The sequence below is a fragment of the Calidris pugnax genome, unplaced genomic scaffold (assembly GCF_001431845.1).
Source record: "Calidris pugnax isolate Ruff unplaced genomic scaffold, ASM143184v1 scaffold276, whole genome shotgun sequence".
In the NCBI taxonomy this organism is placed as follows: domain Eukaryota; kingdom Metazoa; phylum Chordata; class Aves; order Charadriiformes; family Scolopacidae; genus Calidris; species Calidris pugnax.
This window is the reverse complement of record NW_015091112.1, coordinates 1,306,717-1,327,222: the sequence shown is the minus strand read 5'-3', so window position 1 is coordinate 1,327,222 and position 20,506 is coordinate 1,306,717. Positions and strand designations below refer to the sequence as shown.

Sequence of the window (20,506 nt, the reverse complement as noted above, 5' to 3'; positions counted from 1 at the left end):
GATTTACGTACTTATGGATATGTGCCCTTTAGATTTCTTGAGTAATTTCTATAGGAACATGCCTAGGATCTTAATATACATGCTTCTCTATGACGTTTTCCAGTGTTTTAAGAGGTTCTACCTGTTATTTAACTAAGTTTGAACTGTGATTGGGATTAAATGCATGGGCTTCCAGCACTACTGCTTGCTATTGGATGAAGAAATGAAATTCAAAGAATACACAAGAGAGGCAGGGTATGAATTTACATTAAACAGCAGTTCAATGTGATGTTCTTTAACTGCCAAGTTCTACAGAGTAAACAGATTGCTGCCAAGATGTTGGTAAAGAATTTCATTTGTATGCTGACTGGTCTTCTACAAATTGTATTCATCATTTTTCACTGAAAACTGGTGTCATATGAACTATGGAAACATAGCAGGCTGATATTTATCCCCCTGCAGCTCTTTATCTTCTAGACATCATGGAAATTAGGACGATGGTTAAGAAAATGGTTCCAGCAATTCCACCAATTGTCATTCCCAGGATGTTTCCATGGACCTGCCTTGACTGACACCTCTCACCCGTAAAGAAGAAGGCATGTCCTGATGGGCACCTGCAAAAATAAAGTGCAGATTCACATGGATGAGGATTTTTGTCCTGCCCTATAGGCCCACCTCAATGTCCTCACACACACTATCCTGGATGAGCAGTTCCCATTAGAGGGGTTCACATCACAACATCCCCACCTTGTTTTGAGGTTTGGAGGCTATTTACATCCCCTGGAAGCAGCACAGGATGGGGCTTCTTGCCTTCCCTTACAGCTGCTAGTAGAAACCAATCACTGCTGTGAAGTGTTTTGTTCCTACTGTACCTTGAAAACCTAGTGGCTCAGACCTCTGAGGCCTGTACCTCTGCATTCTTATTAGCTGCATCATTTGGTTCAGAAGAAAAGCAAGGTAAGCAGGGAAGAAGTCTGTGGTACCTGCAGCTGGCTCTCCCTTTCACATTCACACAGACTCCATCATTCTGACAAGGGTTTGGGTCACACGGGTCTTGCTGATAGGGCAACCGGTCTTGAATGGGCTCCATATCCTGGGCTGCTCTCTTCTGCCTTTCAAGAATGAGGCCTTCCACAGAAGCAGGTTTTTCAGGTACGACACGGACTTCAGTTTTATTGAGGTGACTTATATCTTAAAAAAAAAAAAGAAAAAAGAAAAGGAGGAGAAAGACATCAGGTAACAGTAAATGGTGGTATATGCAGTATTTTTCATACCAGGGGCTCACAGGGTTCTTTGTGGACTGCAGGGTACTCCTGCTCCATTTGCCCTTTACAGACCTCTTGCTGTGCCACAGTAAGTTCTTCATATTTTCATATTCAAAGCACAAGATAGAAAATAATATTGAAATTTTGGTAACCAGTTAGGTAGATCAGTGGTATTCTATACTTTGAAAAATGGTGCCAGATGTGGCTGTTCTGTTTGGAAATAAACACAAGGATGGCCTTTTAGTATGTTCAATGCCTAGAAATGGATATAGCTACTTGTTAGGGTGCTTAAAGGTGTCTAAAAAGTTAACCTTCAGTAAATCTTTGCTTTTTAGGTTCTTCTGAACTCACAATCAGTTTAGCCAACATCACCCACCTGAAACTAAGACACAGAAATGCTTTTAAAAGCTGAACCCCATTAGAGGAGAAGATGACTCAGAGACAGCTGGCAATACTTACTTGAATGTGTGTAAAGAAATATGAAGGACCATTTGTTTTTGTAATGAGAATTAGGAAGAGGGTCTTTACCATTAAATTCTGCAAATATAATCAGGTCATCATTTTTCAGGAAGCTTCTCCGTCTCATCTGGCTGTGGGATATGAAGTTATCCCATCCCCAGTTTGCAGTTCTATAGCAATTGCACGAAGCATCGAATCCCCCAGAAACTGATGGTTTCTCCCATATTATGGCTCCTGCAAAGAGAATGAGAGTGATGGATACAAACCACAAAGTTCTGCTGCTGGAAGCATGACATGACTTTTTGTGCATTACAGTGTTAAACGGGATTTATGCTGTAAAATCAGGTTCAGAGCTGAAATGCCCAAACAAATCCCAGAGGCACGATAAATCGTGGGTGCCAGCAGATCCCTAGGTACGATCTGCATGAGGACTCAGTCTATGTGAGGGCATTGAAAGTCCCCTTTCATTGAGAACTAACCAAATGCAAGTTACCCCTCGTTGTCACTGACTAAGAGCTCCCACCTGTGTAAGGACACTCCCTCATCAGTTTTTAAGCACCTGTGGTTTAGAGTCTAGCAGATTTTGTTCATTGCTATGGTTCTGTTATACGTATTCATACCTAAGGTTTAAAACCTACTGAAAAAGTGTGTACTAAACTTCCAGTGGAAAAAGTGAAGAGGGATGGAGATTCTTCTCTAGTATTTTATTCTATATCAAATTCAGTATTGTCCTGTTGTTCTTATTTCTTTGAATTAACATATCCATGGGGAACCCTAGGGGTGGATGTGGAACTATGGTGCTACACACTATAAACCCAGAGTTAAAAGTATTCCATGTCTGAAAGAGCTCATAATCTACAGTCTACCCCCAGCCAAGAAAGAAAGGCTTCATATGCTGCAGCCTGATCTCACAGGTGCTTTCAGGTACTTTTTTCTTAAACACAGCTACAGTATGAACCCTGTGCATTAAGACCACGTATGTTCAAGTTAACAAAGCCTCCAAAATGCAGGTTTAACTTCAATTATTGTTGCTTTAATAAGGGAATACAGCACCCTGATGGCATTGCACCATCCTGTCACCTATCAAAATGGGCAAACCACAGGTAGAAAGGCACAGGTGCTTTCAGGTACTTTTTTCTTAAATACAGCTACAGTATGAACCCTGTGCATTAAGACCATGTATGTTCAAGTTAACAAAGCCTCCAAAATGCAGGTTTAACTTCAATTATTGTTGCTTTAATAAGGGAATACAGCACCCTGATGGCATTGCACCATCCTGTGGTGATAGTGAGGGCATTGAAAGTCCCCTTTCATTGAGAACTAACCAAATGCAAGTTACCCCTCGTTGTCACTGACTAAGAGCTCCCACCTGTGTAAGGACACTCCCTCATCAGTTTTTAAGCACCTGTGGTTTAGAGTCTAGCAGATTTTGTTCATTGCTATGGTTCTGTTATACGTATTCATACCTAAGGTTTAAAACCTACTGAAAAAGTGTATAGTAAACTTCCAGTGGAAAAAGTGAAGAGGGATGGAGATTCTTCTCTAGTATTTTATTCTATATCAAATTCAGTATTGTCCTGTTGTTCTTATTTCTTTGAATTAACATATCCATGGGGAACCCTAGGGGTGGATGTGGAACTATGGTGCTACACACTATAAACCCAGAGTTAAAAGTATTCCATGTCTGAAAGAGCTCATAATCTACAGTCTATCCCCAGCCAAGAAAGAAAGGCTTCATATGCTGCAGCCTGATCTCACAGGTGCTTTCAGGTACTTTTTTCTTAAATACAGCTACAGTATGAACCCTGTGCATTAAGACCATGTATGTTCAAGTTAACAAAGCCTCCAAAATGCAGGTTTAACTTCAATTATTGTTGCTTTAATAAGGGAATACAGCACCCTGATGGCATTGCACCATCCTGTCACCTATCAAAATGGGCAAACCACAGGTAGAAAGGGAATAGCCAGCTTGTGGGAGAACTCTGTATTTAGAGTCAAACTCAAGAATTGTTCATAACAACACCAGCCTTCTATGTGTTAGTTTTCATGTGCAATGATTTTTTGCAGACAGGAATTCTGAGTCATACACAGGAAAGTGACACAAATTGGGAAATGCAACTGAAGTTGCCTGAGTCGGAGTCCTACGCTCGCTCCTTTGACCTGGGTTCCTCCGTTTTCATTCTCACCCTTCCTCCAGGCATTCACCACTTACCTGAGAGAACATGGTTTTTGCTTGTGGTGAAGCTTTTGCTTGAGGACATCCTTTGCAAGATGTCAGGGTCCTGGTCCAGCACCGTGAGTATAGCTTGGCGGTTCAGAGCTGGCCACTCCAGAACACTATCGTTGTCTCCACTGCACAAGTGAAAGGCAACGCGAGTGTAGCCATTGATTCTGTAGTGGGGAAACAAACTTATGCCAAAACCATAACCCTCAGGGCTATAAAATCGGGGGCTTTGAATAATGTTAGTTGACGTATTTTTGAGGATTTGGCTGAAATTCCGAACGACCCACACAGCTGTGGGACAGGGGGTCTCGGTCAGGGTGACATCATCGATAGCAATCCCACCAGCTGAAGAGCTGGGGTCGCCCTTTAGTCCTTGGAAGATGTAACGGAACTTCTTCTGAGCCTTGAGGGTTACGTGGGCAATTTTCCAGTTACGGTCGTTATCCGCTTGGGTAAAAAGAAAGCAAAACATTGCCATCAGCATGATTAGTGATGTAATGAAGCAGCTTATTCTCAGACATCCATTCCAGCTGCTTTTTGAGACAGCTGGTCCTCTCTCAGAGTCCTGAAGGCTAGAGATCTTGATATTGTGATTATAATATACTCACATTGCCTTATCCTTCTAAATGACGTGCTTTGGACACATTGTATTAGGAACTCTTCACACATCAGCGAATGACAGTCTCTAGTGTGAAGGGAACAGGCTAAGGGCCAAGACCTAACAAGTGGATGGGTGTCAATGACCCAATGTGTTAGAACTAACTGTTGCTGCCACTTTTCCAGAGACTTATCCTTCCCTACAAACTGCTGCAGTTTGATATAGGCAGGTTTTGGGTTTTGACAACATAAATGCATAGTGACACGGTAATTGAATTTGTCCCATTTAGCAAAATCACCCAAAGTGGGAACTCAGTTCACATTTCCAAAACTACATCTGTTTTTATATTTCCAACCATATAAAAATGAGGCTGAGATTCTTGACTGCAGATGAGCACAGGTATTTACATCTGAGCAGTTGACTGTTAGATCATGTAGTATCTATAACTAGTCAGTTATCTCCAGCAGAATTTGGGGTCCCTCTCAATCACTGAGTGTAGCATAACATTATTAGGAACATCATGACTTTGGCTGTGGAGCACCTAAATTACATTATTACACCCCACAGTTTCACTGCTAAATGCCCTCATGTAACACCAAAAACCTTAGCTGCATTGCAAGATATTCTGGTAGCTTTGGGACAATCTTTTGATTTCTCAGCCAATCCACAGCATTTGTGGACTCAGTAAGACAACTATTCTATATATTCCTCATATCTCCAGAATTACCTTGAAAAGTTTGAATTTTCCTCATCTTGCTAACGTTTCCAGTGCTATCATCCTCTTTAAGCCAGATGATCAGCTGGTCAGAAAGGCTTCCTGTGGTCTTATAGAAGAACTGGAGGCACTGCTGAGTTCTCTTTGGGTAAAGGATTCGAGACTCTAGGAGTGCCACCTCGCCTGCCTTGCCAGAGCTGGTGTTGAAGTACATGGCATAGCCAGCACCTGGGAAGAAAATGTACAGTGTCACTGTCTTTTTCCAGATTTTCTGCTAGGAAATTTATCGTTAACATTATCAGTTGAAAGGACAAATTTAGTAGGCCTAAGTGAACATGACCAGTAGAGGAAATGGTATGTGGTAGCCATCCAAGACAGACCAGGATAAGAACAGGACTAGTAGCTTAGCATATATATGGAACTCATCGCTGGCTGCTTATGTCGATTTTGCCTTAGTTGGTCTCGATGGAAGTTGGATACATCAGGAATGTCAGAGATACGATACTCACAGTCAGCTCTTAATCCTCTGTAACTAGTAGACTTTTTTTTTTTTTAACTTGATTTCTAAAGGTGATGTCTTAGAGATCACAAGCTATATTATGTTGTAAAGAGTAAGATAACTGATTATCAGTGATAAAGATAATTAAAAAGGGTTAGACACAGAATTAGCACTTTCCTGACCACAAACATGAATAAGCTCTTTTTTACAGCTTGTCGAAAAACTTTTACAAATTCAGCTTCTCAGTTTGGGGAAATTATTTAAGAATTCCTGCCCCTCTAGTTAATTTCCCACTAACATTTTCTGCAGTGTCCTTTACTTTAGATTTGAAATGTCTACTTTTATCCTTATATTTACAAGGGATTTACCACTTGCACATGCATCTTATCTTGGTATCACATGGACTTGTCACATCTTCTGTATTGCATTGCTCTAGTTATTCATTATAGACTATGTTTAAGTTTACAAGTGAAATTCTTTTAGCTACTGTGTAAAAATTCCCTCTGTTGGGGGCTGTTTTCTTGGACTGTTCTCACAGCTGACATCTGGAGCATCATCAGTTAAACCCCTAGCTGTATAAATCCAGTACAGCCTCCTGCATCATGAGAGGAGCTGTTAATCATGTTCACTCTAACCATGTCGGGGGAATATTCTCTATTACCTTTGCTTTGAACTCATACCTGCAGAAACTTTGCCAAAAATACTTAATTGCTTCATGCACATATATGACGCTGCACTGTAAGTTAAATGAGTGTTAAATTTAGAATCATAGAATTGTCTAGGTTGGAAGGGACCTTTAAGATCCTCTAGTCCCACTAGGGATGGTGCCAAATTTAAATATATTACATATAAGTATGATCACTGTTGTTCCAAGTGGGAAACGGGTGTGTGAGCCTTATTCAGGTGCCTAACATGGTTGTTAAGTTTATTATGGTATCAAACCCCAGACGATCAAGGTTCCTCTTCCTTTTTGATAAGAGAGACAAATAGTGGCAACATTAGGCATCTGTGGCAGTTAGGGTACGGCCTTAGCAGACTTCAGCATGGGGACACAGGGATCAAATCCAGAGCCAGGCTGCCAGCTCCTCCCTAAGCTTTAGGCTGTTCTTTCCCTCATTCAGTTTAGCCAGCAATAAGTCAAAAGCCAAAAGAGTCAAATTGTTTGGGCAAAATACAATCCATCTGTGTCAGAAACCTAAAATTAACCCCGACTGGAGGTGGTTGCAGAAGGAGTGCTCAAAAAATGTCTAAATTCCTGATCCAGTTAATGACCCTTTGAAAGCCTCCAAAAGGAGAGGCACTCCCTACTCATGCAATTCTTCTAGGCTCTCTGGCTCTCTTAACCCTCTCCAGAGGGGTACTGTTCAGAGAACATCAATACTTACTTTGTGTCAATTCACTAAATGCTAAAGCATAATTGCAAGTTAAGTGCTTACTGCGGAGAGATTGGATTTTATCCAATAAACTCAAAGAACTCTGCTGAATTCCTTTTTCAGTAATAATTATACTATATGGAGAGGAAAAATCCTTTTTCAGTAATAATTATACTATATGGAGGGGAAAAAAAAAAAAGGGAAGGAAAGAATGAAAAAGGTCAAATGAGAGGAGCATGTACTTATAGAAGTTCTCAGATGGTTTTATTGAGTTATATTGCATTCTCAGACCCAATCGACAACTACTAGCGTTATAAGAGATTGAGGATTGTTTTTTCCAGTGGGTGGGTCACATAAGGGGAATAGTCTACTACTGCTGAGTACAGCAAGTCAAATTTTTCCTTATCAAAGAGTAACAAAGCACAACTGAATGTGCTGGAGGCCAGTATTGCTTCACTCTGTATTTGCACATAATTTACAACACAAGTAACTCTTTGGTTTTTTTTTTAAAGTCTGTTGTAGCTTTCCCTGTCTAAATAATGACAAATTCAGCTCTTGCTTTTCAGAACTGCCTGCTGACAGTTATAATTGAGATGTAATCTTTATTCTCACTTGTAAACTAGCTCACTGTGACGGAGGCTGACTTCACCTTTTTTGAGATTTTTCTTCCTTTAAAAAAAATGACTAAATTACCATGTGAAAAAGAAAATTATCCCTAAACTCCTATTATAAAATACTTTGCAACTTTATTCTACCTCCAGAACCAGCACTGCTCAAGCTTGTTATTTGCTTTGCAAACGCAACATTTATGAGTGTCTATGAGTGCTGTTTTGTTCTTATCATGAGGTAATATAACTCTTACTTGGACTTTGGAAGTTACAGTAAATCCCTTTCCAGGTTATATTTAAAAGGCCATTAGTTAAGATTGTTCTTTATCATCTCCTTTTATCTTGCTGGTGTGGAGAACATTCCAATATGTTGAAAAACCTCAATAAAAACACAAGTGCAACCATAAACTCACACTCGCAGGGCCAAGATATGTGAAAATAAAAGAGGCTTTTTGCTTAATTAGAAACATTGCAACTCAGATGTTTCCTGGGTATTGCCATAAATATAGTCATTTAATCCTGTGTTTTCAGAGTAGCCAGTGCTGGGTTTTCTCAAGCATTGACTACAATGACAGGTTCAGAGAAGTTGTTAAAGACTATTTAAAGCACACAAACCAGTACAGACATGCACAAGGGACCTTACTCCAGCTAACCCCTTTTCCATAGGAAAGTGTTCTGTTACTTCATTTTACCTCTACAGCGCCCGGAAAGTGTGTGGTCTCCCTGCCCAGTAGCACTGCTCAGCTGATGGACCCAGTCTAGATCATCGCTGGTGCTCTGAATCATGCCACAGATATTTTCAAGCTCAAAGGAACACTGGTCCAAAAAAGTGTGAGTTGAAGCTGAAAAAAAAATCGCACACATGATTACCTCCAAAGTAGTATTTCATTAGAATTTCTGCTCTAATGTTGGGGGGTTTTGATTACACTAGTATAGACATCACGTAGAGAAGACAGATGTGAGCCCAAAGATTCAAAAAAGGAAAGATTTGACTCCTGGAGGGATTCCCTGTATAAAAATAACAACATTTGATCACTTTGCAGAAGGTTAACAAACTGCCACGTGGCAGTGACTGTGGCACAGTGGCTGTCTTTGTGCCTGCTTGTAAGCCTTAGAGAGACAAGTCACTTTGTGAAGAGTGGTGGTGGTGTACTTAATCGTTTCTCGGCTGGAGGTTAAAGTCACTTTGTGAAGAGTGGTGGTGGTGTATTTAATCCTTCCTCGGCTGGAGGTTATTGTTCTTCATGGCCTGCTTGATAAGCGTGAAGTGGAGTCTTCCACTTCAAGCAAAGCTCAACCAGTTGCCTTAGGCTGGTTCAGCTTAGTTTGCCTGCAAGTTGATGTTTCTGTTGGCAGATCCATGGGGACAAGAAGTTCTCACTAACAATCACATGTGGCAATAACATCTTGTGGTGAACCAGCTTAGCAACTAACTAGACGTCACTGGACTCTAGAGTTAGCCATTCTCAAGTGCAAAATAATCTAATTAAGACCAAATGTCAGTAAAAGAGGACAAAGTACAGTTGCATTCACCTCATAAAAGTACAATGAAGCTGCCCATCCACCAGCAGGACACAACCACATGTCTGAATGCCCAGGAGAAACACAGAAGACAAGATGTGAATGAATTGACTTTCACTGAGTAATTGAGCATTTACAAAAGTAATGACAGTTAGCAGAGCCAAAGAGAGGGATGAGGAAGGAATAAACTGTTTGGGTCTCTACACTACACATCCTCTCCCATACTTCCTCAAGAGCATCTGAGAAGAATTTTTTGTGTTTTTAGAGACATAAGGGAAGAGAACCAGCCAGGCTCAAATATAAACAAAGAAACAGTTTGCCATGGTTTAATTGTGACTTACTGCAGTTATACATGCGATTCAGTCTTTCCAGGTCAATGGCACTGAGGTCTAGACGTTGTCCAATTATGTCATCAAATTCTGGTATCTTCGCTGTGATTGTGGGGATACTTTCATTTTTGTTAAATGAAAGTGGTTCATAGTGCATCAATGATTCATAGTCATAGGGGGTGTTCAGATCAGTGATGAAGCTGTCATTATACGTCAGAAAATTGTGCTCTTTGCCTGGTGAAAGAAGAGAAAATTGTTTCATTTTTAGAGAAATCAGAAAGGAAATGGCTTTAGGATCGCTCCTTGGATACAGTTTTCTGAGGCCAAGTTGGTATACCTGAAAGCAACTACTTTACAATAAAATATTCAATTTAGCAAGATTTGTTTATGAAGTCATCTGGGCGACAAAGCAGTGCCTTTAGATTGCAGTTCTGTACCTTCCCATGTGACTTCACTAGATTAAAAATTAAACATCAATGAGTTGTAAAGAATGGGATACATAGGAAGTCAGACTAGATGGTCTAACAGTAAGCATCCTGGAAGACCGAACTTAAGGGATAGTGTACTCCAATCCAGAGCCTGTGAATATTGATGCAAACATTTCCCAGGCCCTCCCTTCGTTAAGGGGATGGGTAAGACAGTCTTGGAGTGCCTTCAGGTTCTACTCCTCTTTGAAGCAAAAAATACCTTAGAAATTTATGAAAATAAAATAAAATAAAATAAAATAAAATACAAAAATAAAATAAATCCTTTTACCTTAGATTGATAATATTGCTATGATATTTCTATTGAAATATCTTTTGGAAACATGTTTCTCATGGTTTCTTGGTGAAATAATTTGTCTTTAGAGAAAGTTTTTCATTATGAAGGTGTCTGCTAGGGCAGAGAGAGGGAGCTATTTCACATACTTTGGTACAGAAGTAAAGAGAGATTGCCAACATTTTCAACCTCAAATAATATTTTCAGAATATTTGGTGTTCTATCTCCAAGAAGAAACAGCACATGGCTGCACTGGTGGATAATTACAGCTTCTCTGTGTAAAGATTCCCCTTCCCCCTGCAAGTCCATTCTGGGCACAAAGGTCTTCAGTCCAAGGCTTGAGATTGTGTAAGAGCCTGGAAGCATTTTTGTGCAGATGATACTTGAATTTCACCTTTTATCAAACAGAGTGAGAAACTTTTAAATTAAGTGCTATTGCTTTTTATAGCTGGGGAAGAAGTCTTGGCAGGACACAAGCATGTGTAATGATGTTGGCTTTTAAGATCATTACCAGGCAATCGGTTTTTAGAAGAAATAAACCATACAGCAAGGTGGCAATTTTATTAGGCTGTCTTGTGTGTTTTCTGTGAAGTCCAATAGGCTTATTGGCTCTTCTGTCAGCAACAACGTAAATTAGGGATCTCTTCTCTTACCAGCCAGTTACCTGCGTTGCAGTTTATGAAAATGCATTATGGCAAAAACCACTACCATGCTATCATGGGTTGCAGATCACTAATGTGGGAACAGAGCACAATCATATCAGCCTTATTGCCCTTTAGAGGAGGAGGCATCTTTCAAATGGCTTCAGGAAGAGTTTTCTACTTAATGAATTTGCCTAACTAGAAAATTAGACTTTGTAGTATGGATAGAAACCTACAGAATATAGGAATCCACTGTAATGATATCAGACCAGTCCCAGGACTCCATTCAGAGTAGTGTCACACTGAAGTCCGTCATCTGTGTCATTTTTTTGGTGTTCCAGATTTGTGGTTACTGAATACATCACAGATAAGCTGAGAGGATTCAATAATATATTTTCAGGGTGTGTGTATGTAAAAATGAGAAAGAATGCACTGAAAACTTTTCCATACCTCTGCACATCATGGAGCTCACAACAGTACATTGTAAGACTTCTTGCTTTGGAGGTGGTTCATTACAGTACACAGCAAAAAGTTAGACTCTAGATACTATTGACATCATCATCATCACCATGACTCAAGATAAAACAAAGTTAGCAATAAGGTGAATTATTTTTAGTGATGTTCCTGGCCTTTGACCAGAGAACTTGTATCAAAATCCTGCTACATCTACAGATTGATTTACAGTGGTCTCAGGTGTGACCCAGTGTTTCTAAAATCATATCTTTAACAAGGTCTTGAAATCTAGGACAGAAAATGATGAATCTGCACTTTGCAAAATCTGACTTGAAGATTAAAACCCACCTGGAATAATTTGATCCCACCAGATTGTCACATAGTCATCCCGGTCTGTCCTTGACTGCTCATGGTAAAATCCTAACGCGTGCAGGATCTCATGTTCCACGATGGCTCTGTAGTCACACCCTGTCCCGATAGAGAGGTCCTGCCCAGTCTGCAGGTCCCCCACCATGGACCAGCACCTGAGAAAGAGAGACATCTTACTGTCCATTAAGCAGTTTTCTTCTCTACGTTTCTCAGTAGGCTTGCTGGATTTAAAGTAATATCAAAAGAGGTTTAAATATAAAAGGAGTAACATAAATCGTCATTTAGATGCTGACCAGATGCCTTGATACTCTAAAGAAACTCTACTGTGAAAGCAGATTAAGCCTCAAAACCAACTCATTGTCACCTGCATGAGGCCGTTTTATGTACCCTCTATTTAGACAGGCTCACCCCTCTCTTTTGAGATCCACAGGTGCTTAATCCTGTATCAGCTGCTATTTTGCTAAGAAACATGACAAGAAATACAATACATACATAGAAAAAGTAAACTTGTCAAGACAGACTGAGCTTTTTTGCAACCACTTGTGCGAGGGAAGAGATCTAGGAGGATTTAGAATAGCAGCATTTGGTCCTTTTGAACAGCAGCTGTGCAATTCATTGGCCACAGGTGTGAAGTCACACTTTTCTGTGTTGGCCCAGACCCTACTCCGTGACTCAACACATGCTAATCATGATTGAGGAGGAAAGAAGCTCCTCAGCCAATCCACTGGGAACGTTTTAGGGTAGCCCAAGGGTGATGTGAGAGGCTACTGCTAAAGAGCATCTGCTTGTACTCTGGCTTCATTTGCACATCACAAAGCAGTGTTGGATGGGGTTAGTTGAAGGAGCTCTGAGCACACTAATGTGGGCACTGAAAACAAAGAGCTTGAGCTCTTGAATAGCTACTACCAGGGAGCTTCCAGAGCCAGGCTCTTCAGCACCAACTTGTCAAAAATCATGGTGTTTGCAGTCATGTAAAAGAAGTGTCACAGGACATAACACACAGGGAAGAGCTGAGGGTAGAAGTATCAGTCCCTACCAGGCCTTTATGAAGTTGCAGGAGAACAAGAAATATTCACAGCTGACATAGTGAGAAGATTTTTGTGCTTTTCTAGATGCTCTTTCAAAACACATTTAGACATAGGAAATAAAATAAACCTTTCCTGTTCCTGAAAACCCAAATCTCTGAATATAAAACCCTTTCAAATTTTGAGAGAACTTTTTGTTAAGGAAGAGCCCTACCAAAACAACAGTAATATTACAATGAACTGACTTTCTACAGCTTTTTTTGACTTGTCTTCCAAAGATTTCAAAACCTAAATTCTGGCTATTCACATCCTTGGTATGTTTAGAGGATGTACATGGGGGTCCTTTCACCCACCACTGAAACAGAAAACAGCGCTGGGTAGGAAAGTGGAAGCAGCTGATGAAAACCCAGGGATGCTGGGATTCACCTCACCAAAGAGTACCCATCCAGACATCAGACGCCTATTCCAAGTTCATCATCTCAATAATACCCTCTGCAGTCAGCAGAGGGAGGAAGCTGCTTCCAACCTTTGTGTTTAAGAAGGTAAGTTGTGTTGCTTTCTCTGTGGCCTCTTTCTCTGCTGACAAGAAACTCAGAATAAACTTTTAGACTGCTGCAGTCAAATGAAATTAATTCCCAGCTGATTCTATGCGGCAAAAATAAACAGAAATTGATAGAATCCTTACCCGTCTTTTTTTCTAAAAAATATGTAGGTTTTCTCTCCTTCATATGGCTTGAAATCAATGCAAGACTTAAGACGGAACATTTCAAACGCCTGGAGAATTACTGCTTTGGCATTGAGGTCTGGAAAATATGCATCAGGAAAGCACATTTAACACATTGCAGATCATTCCCCCTGGAGAGGTAAGGTACGCTCACAGATACACGCATGGGACCAAGAGAAAAGTGATTGAAAGGAAAAATGATTGAATTTGATTAAATTGTCTTTTGTTATGATAGAAAAAGAAAAGAAGAAAAAAATGTTATGAAGAAAAAAAAATGTTATGAAGAAAAAAAGATGGTTTTGATATAAAGGAGCTGTCTAGTTATTAGTGAATTTTAATGTGGGAGAACCAGTTCTGAAAAAGTCAATTTTTTTATCACAGTGACTCCAGTGCAAATAAGGATTGGAGTTAAAATCTGAATAAAGTATCTGCATTACCTAGGTCATCACCCAGAATATAGGGAATGGGGAACTTCCATCTGTAGATCTCATTTCTTAGGGCATTTCGCTGATTTTTCTGAAAAGGGAATTAAGAGTGGTGATGCATCTGGTGAGGGAAGATGGGCTGATTTGTACCAAAAATACAGTAAGGACAAGTCATAAAGTTTTTAGTTACTTACAGGGAGTAAGATATCACCCTGAAAGAGGTCCAGTCCAGCAGCTGAAAAGTAATTTAATGAAAGATAATGTAAATGAAATATCAAATATCAAATGTATTTCACCTCATAAACCATATTGGGCCTGCTTATACAAGGCTAATGTCCTTGGGCACTTACAGAAAATAAAGAAGGACCATCATCTTTATGTTGAAATATAGGGACAGGTCTAAAAGTAACAGTAGTTTCTACTCAATATTTACTACTCAGGAATGTCTGCATTTTTGGTGACAGAAATCTGGTGGCCACCATTATCCATGTCTAGTTTGATTACATGGTCACACAGTGAGAATATAGTAATATTGAATACTACATCAGGAAGAATATTGTACAGTGCACCATTAAAGGATATATAGAAATTCGCATTACAGGAAATAAAAAAAGAAAAGAAAAAAAAACCACATATAGAAATTCGCATTACAGGAAATAAAAAAAAGAAAAGAAAAAAACACAAAAAAAACTGCAGAGGAAGGCAGTACAGTGCATTGTGTCTTTTCCATTTGGTTTCCTTAGTACATGTAGAAGCTCAATAAACATCTAAGCTATTTTCCACTTTGTAAAACTTTATAAAAATCATAGAGAGATTGATGAAGAGATGACGGTAGGACTCCAGAGCCTTTTGAATTGATATAGTGTGTTACAGCCTTAACACTGTGGGTCTGTCCAAATTTCAGAAGTGACAGACATCTACATCCCTTGTTTACGTAGGGTTACGGTCCTAGGGTAGATTCACGTGCCATAGCAAGAGGAAGGTAATTCAGAGCTCACTTCACTGTATTTCTCTTGTTACCATGAACTATCTGACCATCAGTCACCCACCTTTTTTTTTACAATACTGAAAAAGTCAGCATTTCGCTCACGATTTTCCAGGCCTTATTAGAATGTAGACCTGAACTCACCTAAGTTTATGTCCGGAATGTCTTTGATTATCTCACCAAGTTCAGTATCTGCTGCTGCAAGACAGACAAAAGATCATGTGCTCAGACATGGTGGCACACAGCAAGCAGAAGAAAATGCTTCAAACCTCAAACCAGCTCCCAGAGCACTTACCAGCTTCCCTGGAGAGGTGCCCAACCTGAAAGAGAATAAAATACAACCAGTATAAAGTGTGAGATGTCTCTGGACTGAGAGGAGCCTGTAGAAATTAGGATTTTACTTACAGAGACTGGAGTGCCATAAGCAGAAGATAACAGAAGCACTAGGGAGAGCAGTAAGGCGCTGGAGGACATTTTTGCAATGGAAAGAGAAGCTGGTCCCTCTCATCTCTTGAAATATATAGGGCATGCTGCTGAGCTTTCCACAGAATATCAGCCAACCAGCTTCAACCTTTCCACCTTTGTAATGATATTATAAAAGCAAGATTTTCCTCCTAAACGGCACCTGATGGCATTGTTGTTATCAATAACCCAAGGCCTGTTTGAGGAACGATACAGATTGGAATGCAATAAGTTCATGTCTTTAGTGCACCTGGTGAAGGCCCACCCAGCCTTTGTGTAAGAAGGTCTCAGTCTGATCCAAAGGTACCGATTCCTTCCACTGTGCTTGTTATCAGTCAGTATTACAATCTTGATGGCACAGGGAGGAAGTTTACAGAGAATTATTCCGGGTTTATAACAGTCCAGTGACATTAGAGTTTGGCCCAGTGTTGTTTTTCAGTTAATAATTAACATGAAATTGTAAAGATTAGAGATAAAAGAAATACAATTATGAATGCCCAAACAGTGTTTTCCCATGGCTGAACACATCCAGGAACTGATGCCCCAGTGCAGAACATGCCACTCTTTGCCTCCAGAGGTAGTCACGTACATGAGTAGATCCTTGGCCTTCCAGCTTGATGTTCCTTTTTTTCCTGATGGGTTTCAGTGATGACAAACTCTTGTCCTGCACTTTGCTGTCTTCTTTCTTGGGGGACATGGGTCAGGGAGGGCACATGGGCCAAGTCATGTCCTGTTGTTGGATTGGGAGGATAGACCATCTTGGTGGGCCACCTGGTGGCTAGCCAAGGTCAACCCACTACAAGATCCAAACAAATTCCCATTCTGCTGTCATGAAAACTTCTCAGGAATGTTGAATTGGGTCCAGACTCAGATGAAGGCAGGGAAGCATGCTGTTCTTTTAGCAGTGACCTAACAAGCTGAATACTCGGGAGTGAGCATTACTGAAAGCTGGGCTTGAAGAGGAGAAAAGGGAAGTCCTGGAACAGGATCTCCCTAGCACTTCTGGTTAGGGAAGGCTGGACAGAGGGACTTCAGACACAAGAACTGGGAAGTAAGCATTGCCATGGGAAATACTAACATGGGAAGGATGGGAAGAAAACGTGAAGAAAAATATGAAATAACTGAGAGAAGTACTTTGCTTCTCCAAATAATCTTTGGAGATCCTATGGGCTTAATCTCTTAAAACGAACAGGGAAGCTTAGTTCGAATTCTTAAAATACAGAAACCAGAGTGTACAGTTTCTTTAGGGAGGTAATGTATTTTATCTGTCATAGATCACTGTTTGCATTTGTGGCAAAGAGGTTCAGGGCACTCCAGGGACAGACTGGGACTTCAGATGTAATCAAAGGAGTGAGATCTGCAAGAAAAGAAAAAAAAAAGAAAAAAAAAAGAAAAAAAAAAGAAAAAAAAAAGAAAAAAAAAAGAAAAAAAAAAGAAAAAAAAAAGAAAAAAAAAAGCGGTTCATTTAGTACAGGGAGTATATAGTACAGTTCTATCATGTATTTTGGGATGAATTTCAGGCTGATTCCAGAGGAAAGAAACGAAGCAACAATAATTCATCCAAGTTTCTCTAGAGGGTGCAGCGGCGTCCTGCGAAGGAGGGCACCCAGAGGGAGGAGAAGCTGGAAGGTCAGGGAGCTGCAAGTGTGCATGGGGCTCCAGTCTGTGCCTTTTTCAACCCCAGCAGGGGATCCTGGGTTTACTGAGCTGGAGGGAGACTGGGGTGAGAGAGTAGAGGGCTTGGGTCAGAAGTGATCTGAAACGGCTGGGAGAAAAGGAGAGCTGGTGGAAAGTCTTGTTGGAGGCTCTGAGCATGGGACAGACCTGCAGTGGTTATACAGAGACAACTTCCAACCTTCATCAGAGGCCATTTAACACTGCCCCTGAGTTTTTAGGCACCCTGGTATAAAAATGGATATTCAAATGCAGAGACTGGAACCTTATAAATGTGACAATATTAGATTTAATATCTAGAAATTAAGCTGAACCCACTTATAACCGGAGACTAAGTGCAGTCTCCTAACAAGGCTTTCGTAACTACATTTTGACCTTGCAGCTGCAAATGTTTTCAGGAACACTGGCACCCGTTTGGCACAATGGGACTGAATTTACCCCAGTGAATTACTCCCTGTACAAAGCGCTGTCAGGGAAAGCACAAAGAGGCCTCAGCTGCTTTTCTTATTGCTGAAGGGGACTTGGAAGCGATGCCAAATGCCCTACATAACCTGCAGAAAAGCCGGGCCATTCTGTATGCCAGAATTACAGACCAGTCTTTGCATTTTTATTAGGCAGCACACGTTCTTGGTTAAGCATTCATGGGAGGCAGCTTTCCCACCTTGCAAAAGTTCTTGTGATTTCAGAAGTTTCTCTGTTCCCTGCTGGAATGAAAACAAGAACTTGGCTTTTTTTTTTTATCTATTTTTTTTTTGCCATGAAGAGCAAGGGAGAAATCCTCCTGCCAGGAGAGTTCACAGCCTGATGCTCACAGCCCTTGGGTGTGCAGAGTGAGTCTGGATTATCACAGCATGCTCTCAACTGTCCTCTCCTGTCTGAGACAAGTGCTCCGACCCCTGTACTAGGGTCAGGTCTGGTTTAATGACTAGTTACTTATACAGAGTGTTTCCACTTCCCAGGCACTGACATTTTCCAAAGGAAACTCATTTCAGAAGGGTGATAGGATTCATCTCACCCACCAGTGATGGATTCCTTTGCAGCTGGTGGAGATCAGCACATCAGAAGAGCAGTTCATCACAACTATAATGCAATGGGATCAACTCTTATGCTGATGTGTTTGCAATAGCTATTTCCTTTCTTTCATAGTCAGTCTGCAATTCAATCTATGGGTTGGGGTGATACCTTCTCTGAGTCTTTGGTCTTCCTTGGTACAAAGGTGGACCACATGCACCCTCATCCTTTGCATCAGCCCTGTAATGTATAATCCAATTTTAAAACAGCTTCTTGAAGAAAACTGAGCAAGTGCATCAGCTTCACCTAATAGCCTTGTGACAGCAACGACGTTTTCAAGCTGCATCACATTGTGGGTTTCCAGATACTCTGTGGCTGCTTCTATAGGTTTGCACTTTTATATCTGTCTGGGAGCTGACTGATGCAAATAGCAGAGACCACACGTAGAGAACACAACTCTGAATCTTAGAATGGTTTGGGTAGGAAAGAACCTTAAAGATCATGGGCAGGGACACCTCCCACTAGACCAGGTTGATTAAAGCCCCATCCAGCCTGGTCTTGAACACCTACAGGGATGGGGCATCCAGAATATTCTGGGCAACCTGTTTCAGTGTCTCACCACTCTGTCACCTGATGCTGCTTTGAGCTCCACTGATGTTTCCACCTACATGCCTGTGCTTGGATGTCTTCCCATCAACATTGCTGGCCTTCTGCACTAAGTTCCTCTACAAATACTCAATAAAGTGGCTTATTTTCAAATAACTGCTCACCCATTTGCTCTCAGGAAACTTCTGAAGGCTGACTACTTAAGTTTTTAACCTTTTTTCTTCCCCCTCCTTGAAGCTGTGCAGTTAATTGTCTGTCACCGACCACCAGAGGCAGGAAGCTGCTGTCAACTCCCCAGCCACATGCTCTGTCACACATCCAGAGCCTTTACAGTGTCAGCAAACCCCCCACCCTGCAAACCGCAAGCAAACAGCCCTTCAAACAACAGCCAAACAGACTTGTTCCTCTAAAAACAAGAAAATGACCTAAACAACCCTCCTGTTCATCTTGCTCCCTGCTTGAAGGGTCTTCCAAGTGCTGGTTTTTGCATAGTGCCCTTCACCAGCAGCACATCTGCCCTCTCAAACCCCACATGTGATGAGAACAGGAATATTCCCTTGCCCCGTCTGCTCTGCTCTCCTCCTCGCTGCCTGCAAATTTGCTATAACCACGGGATCTCCAGACTGTGACCAAACACAAGTATGTTCCCAAAACACAAGTGATGGTTAGTCACAAAAGCTACTGCCAAAAGCCAGCTCTTGCTCTCTCTTCCCTAGGACCAGATTCCACAGAAATTACTTTCTTTTCTATTCAGCATTTTTTTTCCCCTCTTGCACCATGAGACACTTCTGTAACCAACCATCACTTGTGTTTTGGGAGGCAGATGTGCCTCACTGTGACCATTTGTACACAGAGCAGTTAGGCTCAGGACTGTGAGTTTCAAAAGAAATGTTTTGCTTCAGGATTTTTGGACTATCTATGTAATACTCTTCTGCAGTGCTTAATTTTCTCCCAACTCTAAAAACAACAGACTACTCAATTCCTGTGTCCTGGCAGCAATCAGAATACTGCAGAACTCAGTACAATCATATTTTTTCAACAGATGCTTAAACCACTGCAGCTGGAGCCAAAGCCTCAATCAAAAGGACCCCATGCAATGCTTTCCTCAGAAGAGGGGAAATCACTGCAGGTTTGTTTTTTAGATAATCCTTCAGCCTCCCTGTGTGGTGCAGCTCAAACAAACTGAATTACCAGCAGCTGATACGGCTCCGTATCACACAGCAACCCCTCCCTCGACATCTTCGGGGGGTGGTTTCCTCGTGCTCCATGACACATTGCTGAAGCTCAGCTTCCTATTTTGATGACTCTGGATTGGTTTCTATGTCAGAATTTGTCTACAAAAAAGATTTGTGTATTGTATCTGTTTATGCGTTTACTTCTGTGGGGATGAATCAGGTGAACTCCTCTACAAAGGGAAAGTGTCTTTCAGCTTCAAACAAAAAGATAACTACTCAAAATCCTGTAACATATGCATAAAAGGAGGATAGTCTCACCTGACTCATTTCTATGGAGTTTCACCAAAGTCAGTTGTGGCAATCATCTAGAGGAACTCCTTTTTAATGGAGCTACCACCAATTTACAGCAGCAAATTCAGTCTGTTACTGCTCCGTGAGATGTTACAATGTAGGGAAGGGATTTAAGGAAGGTTTAAACATTTGAAATGAAAATTATTAGCCTTTCTAGCCGAAAATTCAAAAGTCATGTTTAGCACCAGGTATACAGTGATTAACATTAATAGAAGGGTATTCCTAATGACTTCTTTATCTCTGTATATCTTCATTCTCGCATCTCATAAAAGCATG

At 40.9% G+C, this 20,506-nt stretch overlaps 1 protein-coding gene across 1 annotated transcript; it reads right to left on the bottom strand.

Annotated features, from left to right (window-relative positions):
• Positions 1-237: 237 nt before the first annotated feature.
• Positions 238-15,596, bottom strand: MEP1A (meprin A subunit alpha). The gene is made up of 14 exons (XM_014958181.1): positions 15,357-15,596; positions 15,247-15,271; positions 15,096-15,149; positions 14,161-14,201; positions 13,979-14,057; positions 13,503-13,620; positions 11,772-11,947; positions 9,583-9,804; positions 8,413-8,562; positions 5,253-5,468; positions 3,916-4,374; positions 1,773-1,937; positions 963-1,170; positions 238-593 (listed from the first exon to the last, which is right to left on the bottom strand). Exons 1-14 carry the CDS (start codon positions 15,423-15,425, stop codon positions 446-448), a joined length of 2,130 nt encoding a protein of 709 aa, XP_014813667.1. The 5' UTR covers positions 15,426-15,596; the 3' UTR covers positions 238-445.
• Between the last annotated feature and the right edge of the window lie 4,910 nt (positions 15,597-20,506).